The sequence below is a fragment of the Tachyglossus aculeatus genome, chromosome 26 (assembly GCF_015852505.1).
Source record: "Tachyglossus aculeatus isolate mTacAcu1 chromosome 26, mTacAcu1.pri, whole genome shotgun sequence".
NCBI lineage: Eukaryota > Metazoa > Chordata > Mammalia > Monotremata > Tachyglossidae > Tachyglossus > Tachyglossus aculeatus.
Window position 1 is genome coordinate 10652809 of NC_052091.1, and position 14332 is coordinate 10667140.

Consider the following 14332-nt stretch of genomic DNA (forward strand, 5'->3'; position numbering starts at 1 on the left):
GTGGAGTCGGGATTCGAACCCATGACCTCTGACTCCAAAGCCCGGGCTCTTTCCACTGAGCCACGCTGCTAGATGATTATTCTGGTATTTATTAAGCGCTTACTGTGTGCCAAGCACTGTTCTAAGCCCTGGGGTAGGTGGTTATTGTGGTATTTGTTAAAAGCTTACTCTGTGCCAAGCGCAGGGGTTGATTATTCTGGTATTTAAGTGCCTACCATGTGCCAGGCACTGTTCTAAACGCCGGGGTAGATGATTATTCTGGTATTTGCTAAGCGCTTACCATGTGCCGGGCACTGTTCTAAGCGCTGTGGTAGATGATTATTCTGGTATTTATTAAGCGCTTACTGTGTGCCGGGCACTGTTCTAAGCGCTGGGGTAGGTGATTATTGTGGTATTTGTTAAAAGCTTATTGGGTGCCAAGCGCTGGGGTTGATTATTCTGGTATTTGTTAAGCGCTTACTATGTGCCAGGCTCTGTTCTAAGCGCTGGGGTAGATGATTATTCTGGTATTTGTTAAGCGCTTACCATGTGCCAGGCACTGTTCTGAGCGCTGGGGTAGATGATTATTCTGGTATTTATTAAGTGCTTACCGCGTGCCAAGCACTGTTCTAAGCGCTGGGGTAGGTGGTTATTGTGGTACTTGTTAAAAGCTTACTCTGTGCCAAGCGCTGGGGTTGATTATTCTGGTATTTGTTTAAGCGCTTACCATGTGCCAGGCGCTGTTCTAAGCTCTGGGGTAGATGATTATTCTGGTATTTGTTAAACGCTTACTGTGTGCCAAGCACTGTTCTAAGCACTGGGGTAGGTCATTATTGTGGTATTTGTTAAAAGCTTACTGTGTGCCAAGCACTGTTCTAAGCGCTGGGGTTGATGATTATTCTGGTATTTGTTAAGCACTTACTGTGTGCCAGGCACTGTTCTAAGCGCTGGGGTAGGTGATTATTGTGCTATTTGTTAAAGCTTACTGTGTGCCAAGCACTGCTTTAAGCGCTGGGGTTGATTATTCTGGTATTTGTTAAGCGCTTACTATGTGCCAGGCACTGTACAAGCACTGGGGTTGATTATTATAATGGCATTTGTTAAGCGCTATGTGCCAGGCACTGTTCTAAGCGCTGGAGTAGATTATTATCCTGGTATTTGTTAAGCGCCTACTATGTGCCAGGCACTGTATAAACTCTGGGGTAGATGGTTATTCTGGTATTTGTTAAGTGCTTACTATGTGCCACGCACTGTTCTAAACCCTGGAGTAGATTATTATCCTGGTATTTGTTCAGTGCCTACTATGTGCCAGGCACTGTATAAATTCTGGGGTAGACGATTATTCTGGTATTTCTTAAGCGCTTACTATGTGCCAGGCACTGTTCTAAGCGCTGGGGTACCTTATTATTCTGGTATTTGTTAAGCGCTTACTATGTGCCAGGCACTGTTCTAAGCGCTGGGGTAGGTTGTTATTGTGGTATTTGATAAGCACCTGCTGTTGGGTAGGGACCGTCTCTATATATTGCCAACTTGTATTTCCCAAGCGCTTAGTACGGTGCTCTGCACACAGTAAACGGTCAATAAATATGATTGAATGAATGAATATGTGCCAGGCACTGTTCTAAGCGCCGGGGTAGATGCAAGCTAATCAGGTTGTCCCACGTGGGGCTCAGTCTTGATGATGATGATGGCATTTATTAAGCGCTTACTATGTGCAAAGCACTGTTCTAAGTGCTGGGGAGGTTACAAGGTGATCAGGTTGTCCCACAGGGGGCTCAGTCTTAATCCCCATTTTACAGATGAGGTAACTGAGGCCCAGAGAAGTTAAGTGACTTGCCCAAAGTCACACAGCTGACAATTGGCAGAGCCGGGGTTTGAACCCATGACCTCTGACTCCAAAGCCCGGGCTCTTTCCACTGAGCCACACATCTTCACCCCCATTTTACAGATGAGGGGATTGAGGCACAGAGAATTGAAGTGGCTTGCCCAAGGTCACAGCAGACGAGTAGCAGAGGCGGGATTAGAGCCCCACGTCCTCTGATTCCCAAGCCCGGACTTTTGCCACTACAGCTGGACCAAGTCCCTCCCCTACGTGGGGCTCACAGTCTCAACTCCCATTTTACAGATAAGGGAACTGCGGATCAGAGAAGTGAAGTGACTTCCCCAAGGTCACAGAGCAGACGAGTGGCGGGATTAGAACCCAAGACTTCCTGGCTTCCAGGCCCGTGCGTTCATTCATTCAATCGTATTGAGCGCTTACTGTGTGCAGAGGGCCGTACTAAGCGCTTGGGAGGGTCCAATACAACAATAAAAAGACACATAATAACTATGGTGTTTGTTAAGCGCTTACTATGTGCCAAGCACTGACCTAAGCGCTGGGGTGGCTACAAGCAAATGGGGTTGGACAGAGTTCCTACCCCATGTCGGGCTCACAGTCTCAATCCCCAGATTTGCAGTTGAGGGAACTGAGGCTCAGAGAAGTGAAGTGACTTCCCCAAGGTCACACAGCAGATAAATGGCAGAGCCGGGATTAGAAATCCCGACCTTCCGACTCCCAGGCCCGGGCTTCATCCACTAGGCCAGGCATCCCATGCCCACAACGAGCTGACAGTCCAGGGGCCGGGAGACAGACAGGAATAGAAATCAAGAAATGAGAACTAGGGACATAAGTGCTGTGGGACTGGGGGGGATGAATAAAGGGAGCAAGTCAGGAAAGGGGGGCTTAGTCAGGGAAGGCCTCTTGGAGGAGGTGGGCCTTCAGTAAGCCTTTGAAGCAGGGGAGAGGAAGGAGGGAGGGCATCCAGGCCAGAGGCAGGGGGAGGGAGGGAGGGACCTGCAGTCCAGCCCCACTGTGTGGGGGCTGCCCTCTTCTATTTTTTTTTAATGCTATTTGTTAAGCTCTTACTATGTGCCAGACTCTGTACTAAACACTGGGTATATACAAGCTCTCCTGGTTAATAATAATGATGGCATTTATTAAGTGCTTACTATGTGCAAAGCACTGCTCTAAGTGCTGGGGAGGTTACACAGTGATCAGGTTGTCCCATGGGGGGCTCACAGTCTTAATCCTCATTTTACAGATGAGGGAACTGAGGCACAGAGAAGTGAAGTGACCTACCCAAAGTCACACAGCTGACAATTGGTGGAGCTGACATTTGAACCCATGACCTCTGACTCCAAAGCCCGTGCTCTTTCCACTGAGCTTCTCTGTTTGCTAAGCTCTTACTAGGTGCTGGGTGCTGTACTAAGTGCTGGGGTAGATATAAGTTCATTGGGTGATTGCTATTGATGGTATTTGTTAAGTGCTTACTAGGTGCCTGGCACTGTACTAAGCCCAGGGGTAGATATAAGATCATCGGGTGGTTGTTGTTGATGGTATTTGCTAAGCGCTTGCTAGGGGCCCCGGCATTGCACTATACAGTGGGGTAGATACAAATCATTGGGTTGTTGTCATTAATGGTATTTGTTAAGCACTTAATAGGTGCCAGGCACTGTACTAAGCGCAGGAGTAGATATGAGATCATTGGGTGGTTGTTGTTGATGGCATTTGTCAAGCACTTATGTGCCAGGCACTGTACTAAGTGCTGGGGTGGATACAAGATATTCAGCCCCCGTCCCGCACGGGGCTCACACCCTTAATCCTCATTTTACTGATGGGAGTAACTGAGGCCCAGAGAAGTGAAGTGACTTGCCCAAGGTCACCCAGCAGACAGGTGGCAGTGGTGGGATTAGAACCCAGGACCTTCTGACACCTAGGCCAGGGCTCTACCCACTAGGCCATGGTGTCTGCTCTTCTCCAACTGGGGGTCGCCCCCTTACTCAGGGGTTTGGTCCTCTGCAGCCCTGTTTTTTTCGAAGACCTTGAAAAACGACTCTCTTCACCTCTGGTTAGCGAACCCTCTGATAACCGTAATAATGCTGGCATTTAAGCACTGTGCTAAACCCTGGGGTGGCTCCCACATAATCAGGTCAGACCCAGGCATCTGGGGCTTCCAGCCAAAGGCAACAGGTTTCTTGTCTCCAATCACAGTGGTATTTATTGAGCGCTTTACTGTGCGCAGAGCACTGTACTAAGCTCTTGGGAGAGTTTACTGTAATGGAGCTGGAAGACATGTTGCCTGTCGTCATTTTACAGATGGGGAAACTGAGGCACCAAAGTTAAGTGACTTGCCTGTGGTCACTCAGCAGATAATGGGTGGAGATGGCGGTGGAACCCAGGTCTCCCGAATCCCAGCCCCGGGCTCTTTACATCGGGCCATGTTACTTCCTTATTTGCTCCTGGTTTACACCTCTTTAAAATGGAACCTTTACTAAGCACTGCACTAGATGCTGAGGAGAGTGTCGTTTTGCATTCAGTGTCTACTTATTCCTTTTTGATTTCCCACCTTACTGAGCATTTGCTAAAATCTCCAATTACATGATTGCTATTGTTAGGAGAGGAAACCCTCTCCTCCATCTCCCCCCACCGTTTTTTGGGGTTTTTTTTTTTTTGGTGATCCACAATGTCAGGGGTGTCTAATAAGCTTTGGTCCTGTTTGCAACTCATTGAGGAGGGAGGGTAGGTGTGGATGAGGTGCAGTTTCAGGAGAATGAGGGATTCTGCTTTCTCTGTTTTATTCAGGCTTCATTAGAGTGCTAGATCCTCTGGCTCAATCAGTTGATAGTATTTATTAGGTGCTTACCCTGTGCAGAACACTGTACTAAGCGATTGGGAGAGTACAGTACAGCAGATCTGGTAGACACAATCTCTTCCCACAAGGAGCCCTCTGTCACCGTTCCAGGAAAGTCAGCCATGTGTGTAATCTCACTGTTGTAGATTGTTATGACTTTAAACCCTTCAAACTGTGTGTTCCTGGGTATTTGCGGACTTCACACAAAATATTGTAAGATAGCTAGAAAGGAACATCGAATTTGGAAAAACATGGGGTTTTTTTCCTCAAAAGGGAAGTATGTCAGGCTATTTAAATCCTTTGTTTAGTGTATCTTTGAAGAGTGAAAAAGGAAAAGATTCAGTTTGTAGCTAAACTGCACAAATTGTACTCTCACCTTCTTAGTGATCAAGGAAGCTAGCGCTTTAGGAAATTATCTTAATTCCCCTCCTCTCAGTCACCACTTTTTGTTGGGATTTTCAAAGAGTTTTTGATATTTTTTTAAGGATGGAAATTCATTCATTCATTCATTGTCATATTTATTGAGTGCTTACTGTGTGCAGAGCACTGTACTAAGCGCTTGGGAAGTACATGTTGGCAACAACTTGATGGAACTAGCATTCTTCTAGAAACAATCATTCCTTTTATTGAAAATTGTTCTCTTTACACTATTTTCTGAGGTTAAATAGTATTTTCTGTGGTTCAGTCAGTCAGTGGCATTTGAGTGTGTACTCTGTGCAGAACACTGTTAACTCGCCAGCCTTTGTTTCAGGCTGGAATTTGCAGCGTTTACACCTGTTCCCCCATGGATGAGAATAGGCAGAGTTGCTGGTATTTATTGCTTGTTTTTTTTTTTCCTCGAAATGGCCGCATTTTGTTACTGATGTGGACAAATTCTCTCTTTTTTTTCCCTTTATGACCAGGAAAACTAAAACTCCCAGGAAGCCATTTCCAAAGAAAGGATCCAACACCAGTCTGAAAGATCCAGTTGGGGTAAGTTTTTTTTTGTGTGTGTGTGTTTGTATGTATGTGTGTCCCTTGACTTTTGTGTTGCTCTTTTGGAGTCAGTGGGGCAGCAGAGAGAGTGGAATTTAGAGCAGTGTACTTGTCTTTTGTCCGGATAAGGTGGGCCCTGAGAACGTAACGGACTCTCTTGCCCAATTCTGTTTTGGAAAACAGTCTTAAGTGCTCTGTGCGTGATGATGATGGTATTTGTTAAGCACTTACTATGTGTCAAGCACTGTTCTAAGAGCTGGGGTAGATCAGTCAGTCAATCATATTGAGCGCTTCCTGCGTGCAGAGCACTGTACTAAACACATGGGAGAGTACAATAGAACAATAGAAACATTCCCTGCCCACAACAAGTTTACAGTCTAGAGGGGGTGACAGACATTGAGAAGTAAATAATAATCATCAGGTTGGATCCAATCCCTGTCCCACATGGGGCTCACAGTCTTAATCCCCATTTCACAGAAGAAGCTCAAAGAAGCAAAGTGACTTGCCCTAGGTCACACCCAGCAGACAAGCGGCGGAGGCGGGTTTAGAACCCAGGGCCTTCTGACTCCCAGGCCTGTGCTCTACCCACTAGGCCATGCTGCATCACTGGGTATGGAATGTCTTTTCTAGAAGTTAGCCCGGTGATTCCACCGTGACTGCAGGTTGCCTAAGATATTGGGTGTGCATGAGTTCTGCAAAAACCCAATCCCCCCAGGAGATGGAAAAACTGGGCGTCCTGGATTTGCAAAGCACATAGGGGAAAGTAGGATTTGACGGTCATACTGTCCCCCAATCCTTGAACTTCAAAGAGAAACTGCATTTTTAATTGCAGCAATGTCAAAGTTCTATTTTTTTTAAAAAGCTTAATTGGATGAATTTGGCTTCCAGTTCTCATGAAAGATCAGAGGAAGGTAAAAATAATCCTTTAATTGTTTGTGGAAAGATTTTTTTTAATGGTGTTTAAGTGCTTACTCTGTGCCAGGCACTGCACTAAGAGCTGGGGTAGATATAAACTAATCAAGTTTATTATTGATTTATATACAGCCCTGTCCTACATGGGGCTCACAATCGTAATCCCAGAGAAGTGAAACCACTTGTCCAAGGTCACACAGCACACAAGTGGTGGAGCCGGGATAAGAACCCAGGTCCTTCTGGTTTCCAGGCCTGAGCTGTAGCCACTAGATCTCAGTGATTCTCTCCAGCAGTTTTTCTATAACCTGGGTGGGGATTGCATTTAATTAATCAATTGCATTTATTGAGTGCTTACTGTGTGAGAGCATAGTACTAAGTGCTTGGACAACACAGCAATATAACAGACACATTCCCTGCTCACATGAGGGGGGAGGCAGACATTAATAGAAATAAAGTAATAATAATAATAATGGTATTTGTTAAGTGCTTACTATGTGTGAAGCACTGTTCCAAGTGCTGGGTACTGATCTGGATAGAAGTGCTGGGGGCCTGGGAGGGAGGATGAATAAAGGGAGCAAGTCAGGGCAGAAGGGAGTGGGTAAGCTCTTTGTGGGCAGGGGATGTGTCCGTTTATTGCTCTATTGTACTCTCCCAAGCGCTTAGTACAGTGTTCTGCACCCAATAAATACAATTAAACGAAATGAGGGTTCAGTCAGGGAAGGTCTCCTGGAGGAGATGTGCCTTCAATAAGGCTTTGAAGGTAGGGAGATGGATCGCCTGTCAGATATGAGGAGGGAGAGCGTGCCAGACCTGAGGCAGCACGTGGGCGAGAGGGGTCACTGGTGAGATAGATGAGATCGAGTTTCGCTGATGAGGTTGGCGTGTCTTTATGTTTTGTAAAGACGTTGTTTTTTTTTGGTCACAATATTATCTGTTTCTTAGGTATACTGCCGAGTTCGCCCCCTCAGCTTTCAGGATCAGGAGTGTTGCATAGAGGTGATCAACGAAACGACAGTTCAACTCCATACCCCCGAAGGATATCGAATAAACCGAAATGGAGACTTCAAGGAGGTAAGCCTCTGTTCCCATTGGCTGTTTCAGTTTAATCAGCCACTTCTATAGTTGATAGCCATGTTCATGTGACAAAACATGTGACATGTTTTGTTGTCCGTTCCCCCTTCTAGACTGTGAGCCCGTTGTTGGGTAGGGACCGTCCCTATAGGTTGCCAACTTGTACTTCCCAAGCGCTTAGTAGAGTGCTCTGCACACAGTAAGCACTTAATACATATGATTGAATGAATAGCCAATTACATGGCCTTGATCTGTCCGTCAGCCAGTCAGTGGTATTTATTGAGTGCTTACTGTGTGCAGAGTGCTGTTCTGAGAGCTTGGGAGAGTACAATATAACAACCCTAGAATGTCAACCCTAGAATTTTTGATGCTGACCTGGGAAGGCCTGTGCACTTATGAAATTTTTAGGAGGTGACAGAGGCGGCTTCCAGCAGTGTGGTGGAGGTTGAAAACGTGGAATCGATCATTCAGTGGTATTTATCAGACACTTAGAGACACTCCCAGCCTCCCTCCCTGCAAGCCAGAAGCGGCACCATCCGAACGGCTCCGGAGCAAGATGGGGTGGGAATTGGGAGGACCCCCCACCTCCCCCCGCCCCTCCCTTCTCCGGAAGAAACGCTCCAGGTCTGACAATGATGTTGTCATAGCCAAGCTTCCCCTGATACTGTCATCTGGACTGGGGCTATACCATAAGCTCATTGTGGGCAGGGAATGTTTCTGTTTATTGTTGCATTATACTCTCCCAAGCACTTAGTTACAGCGCTCTGCACACAGTAAGTGCTCAATAAATATGATTGGCTGACTGGGCCAGATGGGGAATTTCTGCAGGTGGTCTGGTGACTCGTGTCTGGCCCACTGTTATACTACTAGTATGGTGCTCTGCATGCCCAAAAATGCTCAATACATGCCATTGATTTCATTTTAAGATGGTTCTTTTGGTTTGGGGGAAACATTTTGCTCGCTCCTCTGATTTTAGGAGGGGCTATGCATTCGTACCCCAAAATTGCTGGGGGGTGGCAGGGCTATAGGAGTGATAACCACAGAGGTTGTAATCCCTGCAAATTTCTGGGTGAGTAGAGGGATTTAGATTCCTGATTTTTTTGACCTTGAAATAATCACATTAAGTTGGCAAAGGACCTGACAAATACTGTCTGAGAATGGTTACCCAGTTCTTAGCCTTACCCTGCCCGGCATAGGGCCGACCACAGTTCTTTGAGCCACATTCCCAGATTTGCTCATCCCTGGTCTCCGAAAAGATCCGAGTTTCCAGTCAAGGTGAAAATGGTAGCTCTCTGGCTTACACATTCTGAAGCCCTTTCACCTCCCCATTCACATTCCCCTGCTAAAATTGCAGCCCACCTTTTTCCACCCCTGTGTTCAAAAGTGAAGTCATCCCTGCCACTAAGGGGCGATTTTAAAACTGCCAGACATCCATCAATTAATGGCATTGAGTGCTTACCGTATGCAGAGCACTGAACTAAGCACTTGGGGGGACTACGACATAACTGAGTTAGTAAACATGGAAGCAGCTTGGCCTAGTGGAAAGAACATGGGTCTAGGTATCAAGGGCCCTGGATTCTAATTTTGGACAAGTCCCTTCACTTCTGTGCCTCAGTTGCCTCACCGGCAAAATGGGGATTCAGTACCTGTTCTTCCTCCTACTTACTCTGTGAGCCTCCTGTGGGACATGGTTTTACTGTATCTACTTCAACGCCTAGTACAGTGCTTGGCATATAATAGGCGCTTAACAAATAGCACAATTACATGTTCCCTGCCCACAAGGACCTCATATCACCCCCAAAGCTGTACTCAAGCTCCTTGGGATACTTTTTGAAAGGCAGATAATGCTTGTGTGAATGTTGCAGACCTCTCAAAGTGGTGGTTTTTTTAAAAATGTTATTTGTTAAGTGCACACTGTGTGCCATGAACTATACTAATCATTCATTCAACTGTATTTATTGAACGCTTACTGTGTGCAAAGCACTGTACTAAGCTCTTGGGAGAGTACAGTACAACAACAAACTGACACATTATCTGACCACAATGAGCTCACAGTCTAGAGGGGGAGACAGGCATTAATATATATAAATAAAATAAATTACAGATATATACATATTTGCTTTGGGGTTGGGAGGGAGGATGTATGAAGGGAGCAAATCGGGATATTGCTGAAGGGTGTGGGAAAAGAGGAAAGGAGGACTTAGGGAAGGCTTCTTGGAGGAGATGTGCCTTCAACAAGGCTTTGAAGTGGGGGAGAGCAATTATGTGTCTGATAGGAGGAGGAGGGCATTCCAGGCAAGAGGTAGAATGTGGTCTAGAGGTTGGCGGCGAGAAAGACGTGGTTGAGGTCCAGTGAGGAGGCTGGCATTAGAGGAGCCAAGTGTGCAGGCTGGGTTGGAGTAGGAGAGTAGCGAGGTGGGGTAGGAGGGGGCAAGGGGATTGACTGCTTTAAAGCCAGTGGTGAGGCTTTGTTCAAACTGCTCCCCTCCTCCTGGGCAGCAAAATGGTTCCCAGGGGCTGAAATGCCCGGCAGGATAGCCCACCCTCTCTTTTTTTATGGTATTTGTTAAGCGTTTACTACGTGCCAGCCTACTACTTACCTACCTACTACTTACCTTACCTACTACTACTACTACCCCAGTATGTAAGTGCTGGGGTAGATACAAAGTCATCAGGTTACACACAGGCCTCGTTGGCTTCCTCATGGCACGAGTGCTAGATGGGTACTTCTCCACGTGGCTTAGGTACTCGAACAGGTTCTTGTTTAGGAAATAGAGGGAAGTGGATAGTGAGGCTCAGTGCTAAGATCTCCTTCTTGTATTCATTCGTTAAAACGGTATTTAATGAATACCATGTAGAATTTAAGCGCTTACCGTGTGCCAAGCACCGTTTTATGCACCGGGGTAGATACAAGCTAGTGGGGTTGGACACAGTCCCTTTCCCACATTGGGCTCAGAGTCTTAATCCCCATTTTACAAATGAGGGCACTGAGGCCCAGAGAAGTGAAGTGACTTGCCCAAGGTCAAACAACAGACATGTGGCAGAGCCGGTATTAGAAACCATGACCTTCTGACTCCCAGGCCCGTGCTCTGAATGCGTCTGTTGTACTCTCCCAAGCACTTAATACAGTGCTCTGTATACAGTCAGTGCTTAGTAAATACCATTGATTGATTGATTGACTGAGCAGATGTCTTCACCAGGCTTTTTGTCTCTCTTCTCAGATGCAGTATTCATTCAAACAAGTGTTTGGCACCCTGGTTTCCCAGAAGGAGCTGTTTGATGTTGTTGCCTGTCCCTTGGTAGATGACTTGATTCATGGGAAAAATGGTATGTGCTGTTTGGGGTTTGGCTTTTGAAAAATGTCTTCTGGGCTTCAGTGGCACTGGAGAGTTCTGGGTTTTTTTTTTTTGTTGTTGTTGTTGATTTGTTTTTTGGGTTTTTTTTTTTGGCTGACATCCCTGTTTTGTTCTGCCTAGCTTTAGTTTACACTTGAGATCTGGTGAGGAAAATTCATCTTCATTTCTTAAGAGCAGTACTTGAAATAGAGAAAATTAAGCTTTCTTTTTTTTGGTGGCGGGGGGGGGTGGTACAAGAGAGTAGCTCCAAAAAGACGTAGGAATGGGCCTGTGCCTGAAATAGATCGTTTTCCTGCCAAGACAAGTTCCCCCACCTGTGCCCCCTCACCCCTTCCTGACCGGCCACCCTCCCGCTCCCTTTCTTTCCAATTCCTTGGAATTTTTTCTACTGAACCAAATGCACAAGTTGAACTATTTCACTTTGGCCTGCCTCTTGTCCTCTGTAAGCTCTTTAAGGACAAGGAACGTGACTATTAATTTGGATGCGTTGTACTCTCCCAAGTGCTTAGTACGGTGAACTGCACATATCAGGCGCTCAATAAATACCATTAGCTGATGGACCGATCTGATTTTTTTCAGGTTTGAGGGGCTGGTTGTTTGCCCTGTGGGCTCTGCCCCTTAGGTTTTTTTTTTACTGCATGCCACCTTCTTGCCCCCAAGGGGAGGTACGTTATTCCTTGTTTGGAATTTCTTTAGGTGTCGTCTCCCTTCCCTTCCCTATAATAATAAACAGTAATAATTATGGTACTTCTTAAGCGCTTACTATATGAGGTAGATACAAAGTACTTGGGTTGAACACAGTCCCTGTCCCACATGGGGCTCATGGTTTTAATCCCCATTTCATAGATGAGGCAGCTGAGGCCCAGAGAAGTGATGTGACCTGCCCAAGGTCACACAGCAGACAAGTGGCAGAGCTGGGATTAGAACCCAGGTCCTTCTGACTCCTGGGCCAGTGCTCTATCCACTAAGCCACCCTGCTTCCCACTAAGCTATGCTGTAATTTTCTGGCCTCCCTGGGAGTCTCTCTCAGGTGGGTCAAGTTTGTTTCGACTCCTTTTCTTTCGTCACTGCCCTTCAGCCCCTGAGAGAACCCTCATCTTCAGCCCCTCTCTATTGAGTCAATCGATAATATATATATATATATATATATATATATATATATATATATATATATTAAATGGTATTTAAGCGCTTACTATGTACCAGCCACTAGTGCTAGGGCAGATCCAAGCTAATCAGGTTGGACACAGTCCATGTCCCACATGGCGCTCACTGTCTTAATCCCCATTTTACAGATGATTACAGATGAGGCAACTGAGGCCCAGAGAAGTCAAGTGACTGGCCCAAGGTCACACAGCAGACAAGGGGCGGAGCTGGGGCTAGAACCCAGGTCCTCCTGACTCCAAGGCCCATGCTCTATCCAGTAGGCCTCTCTGCTTCTCAGTTTTGTTGCCCCAGCCCTTCTGGCGGCTGAACTCCAGATTTTGAGAGGCTCTAGTTGTAGCGGTGTCGGTCTCTGTTCTCACCCTAGGGCTCCTTTTCACCTATGGGGTGACAGGAAGCGGAAAAACCCACACCATGACGGGCTCTCCCGGTGATGGCGGACTCCTCCCTCGCTGCCTCGACATGATCTTCAATAGCATCGGAGCATTTCAAGCCAAGAGATATGTGAGTTTCAGGGGCCCTAATTTAGGTTCCGGGATGACCAACATCCACAAGACTGAAGGGCGACAGCACAAAGCCTCCCGCTTCCATCCAATTCTTAACATTTGGTTGTGTCTGTTCGAATTTACTTTGAGGCAAATGGATGTGCTGCTGGGCTTTTTTTGTTTATTTTTAAATGGTATTTGTTCAGCGCTTACTATGTGCCATGCACTGTTTTAAGCCTTGGGGTAGACGCAAGCTAATCAGGTTGGACACAGTCCCTGTCCCACATGGAGCTCCCGGTCTTAATTCCCATTTTGCAGATAAGGAAACTGAAGCCCAGAGAAGTGAAGTGACTTACCCAGAGTCAAGAACACAGGTTTGGGGGTCAGAGGTTGTGGGTTCTAATCCCAGCTCCGCCACTTGGGAGCTGTCTGACTTTGGGCAAGTCACTTAGCTTCTCTGTGCCTCAGTTACTTCATCTGTAACATGGGGATTAAGACGTTGAGCCCCACGTGGGGCAACCTGATTATCCTGTATCTACCCCGGTGCTTAGAACAGCGATTGGCACATAGTAAGCGCTTAACAAATAACATCATCATCATCATCAGTGATATAGCTGGGGCTGGAAAGATCCTCTGACTCCCAAGCTCATCTCTTTCCCTTAGCAAACACTGCTGCCTTTTTTTTCCTTATGATATTTGTTAAGTGCTTACTATGTGCCAAACACTGTTCTAAGTGCTGAGGTTAGAAGCAGTGTTGCCTAGTGGTTAAAGCATGGGCGTGGAAGTCAGAAGGACCTGGTTTCTAGTGCCGGCTTCACTCGTCTGTTGTGTGAATTTGGGCATGTCACTTAACTTTTCTGTGCCTTGATTACCTCATCTGTAAAATGGGGATTAAGTCAGTGAGGCCCATGTGGGACAGGTACTGTGTCCAACCTGATTACCTTGTATCTACCCTAGCACTTAGAACAGCTCCTGGCACATAATGAGTGTTTTTAACAAATACCATTTGGGAAAAAATAAAGTTAACCAGGTTGGACACAGTCCCTAGGCCTATTTGGGGCTCATAGTCTAAGCAGGAGGGAGAACTGGAATTGAATCCCCATTTTGCAGGTGAGGAAACTGAGGCCCAGAGAAGCTGATGCCTTTCAATGCCCGACTTTCTCCCCTCCTCTCCCACTCAGGTCTTTAAGTCCAACGACCGGAACAGCATGGATATTCAGTGTGAAGTGGACGCTTTGTTAGAGCGGCAGAAAAGAGATGCCATACCAACGCTGAAGACCCCATCGAGCAAGTAAGCGATCGGTCACCATCTGCACCAGCGGTATTCAGTGAGCTCTTACTGTGTGCAGAGCACTGTACTAAGCGCTCGGGGGGAGTCCAGTACAACAGAGTTGGTAGTCACAGGCCCTGTCGACCCGGGGAGAACAGGCTGCCGTGGTCAAGTTACAAGCGCCGAAGTTAGCCGGCGCAGTGGCCCAAAACTGCCTCCTCCTCAGCCTCCGTTCCCTGTTTTCCAGACGTCCCATCGACCCGGAGTTCGCTGACATGATCAACGTGCAGGAGTTCTGCAAGGCGGAAGAGGTGGACGAGGACAGCGTGTACGGTGTGTTTGTCTCTTATATCGAAATCTACAATAACTACATCTACGATCTGCTGGAGGAAGCTCCATTCGACCCCATAAAACCAAAGTAAGTGACCGGCTTAGCTATCGTTCGTTCCC

General features: G+C 46.7%; 1 protein-coding gene across 3 annotated transcripts in view; it reads left to right on the top strand.

The window, feature by feature from the left end:
• The window catches only part of KIF23 (kinesin family member 23), a 35905-nt gene that overhangs the window by 1261 nt on the left and 20312 nt on the right, over positions 1-14332 (top strand). For all 3 annotated transcript variants that reach the window (XM_038767051.1, XM_038767053.1, XM_038767052.1), the window contains exons 2-7: positions 5552-5621; positions 7479-7607; positions 10829-10934; positions 12495-12631; positions 13794-13903; positions 14130-14300. In XM_038767051.1, coding sequence (XP_038622979.1) covers positions 5552-5621; positions 7479-7607; positions 10829-10934; positions 12495-12631; positions 13794-13903; positions 14130-14300 — 723 coding nt within the window. The remainder of the gene's footprint in view (positions 1-5551; positions 5622-7478; positions 7608-10828; positions 10935-12494; positions 12632-13793; positions 13904-14129; positions 14301-14332) is intronic.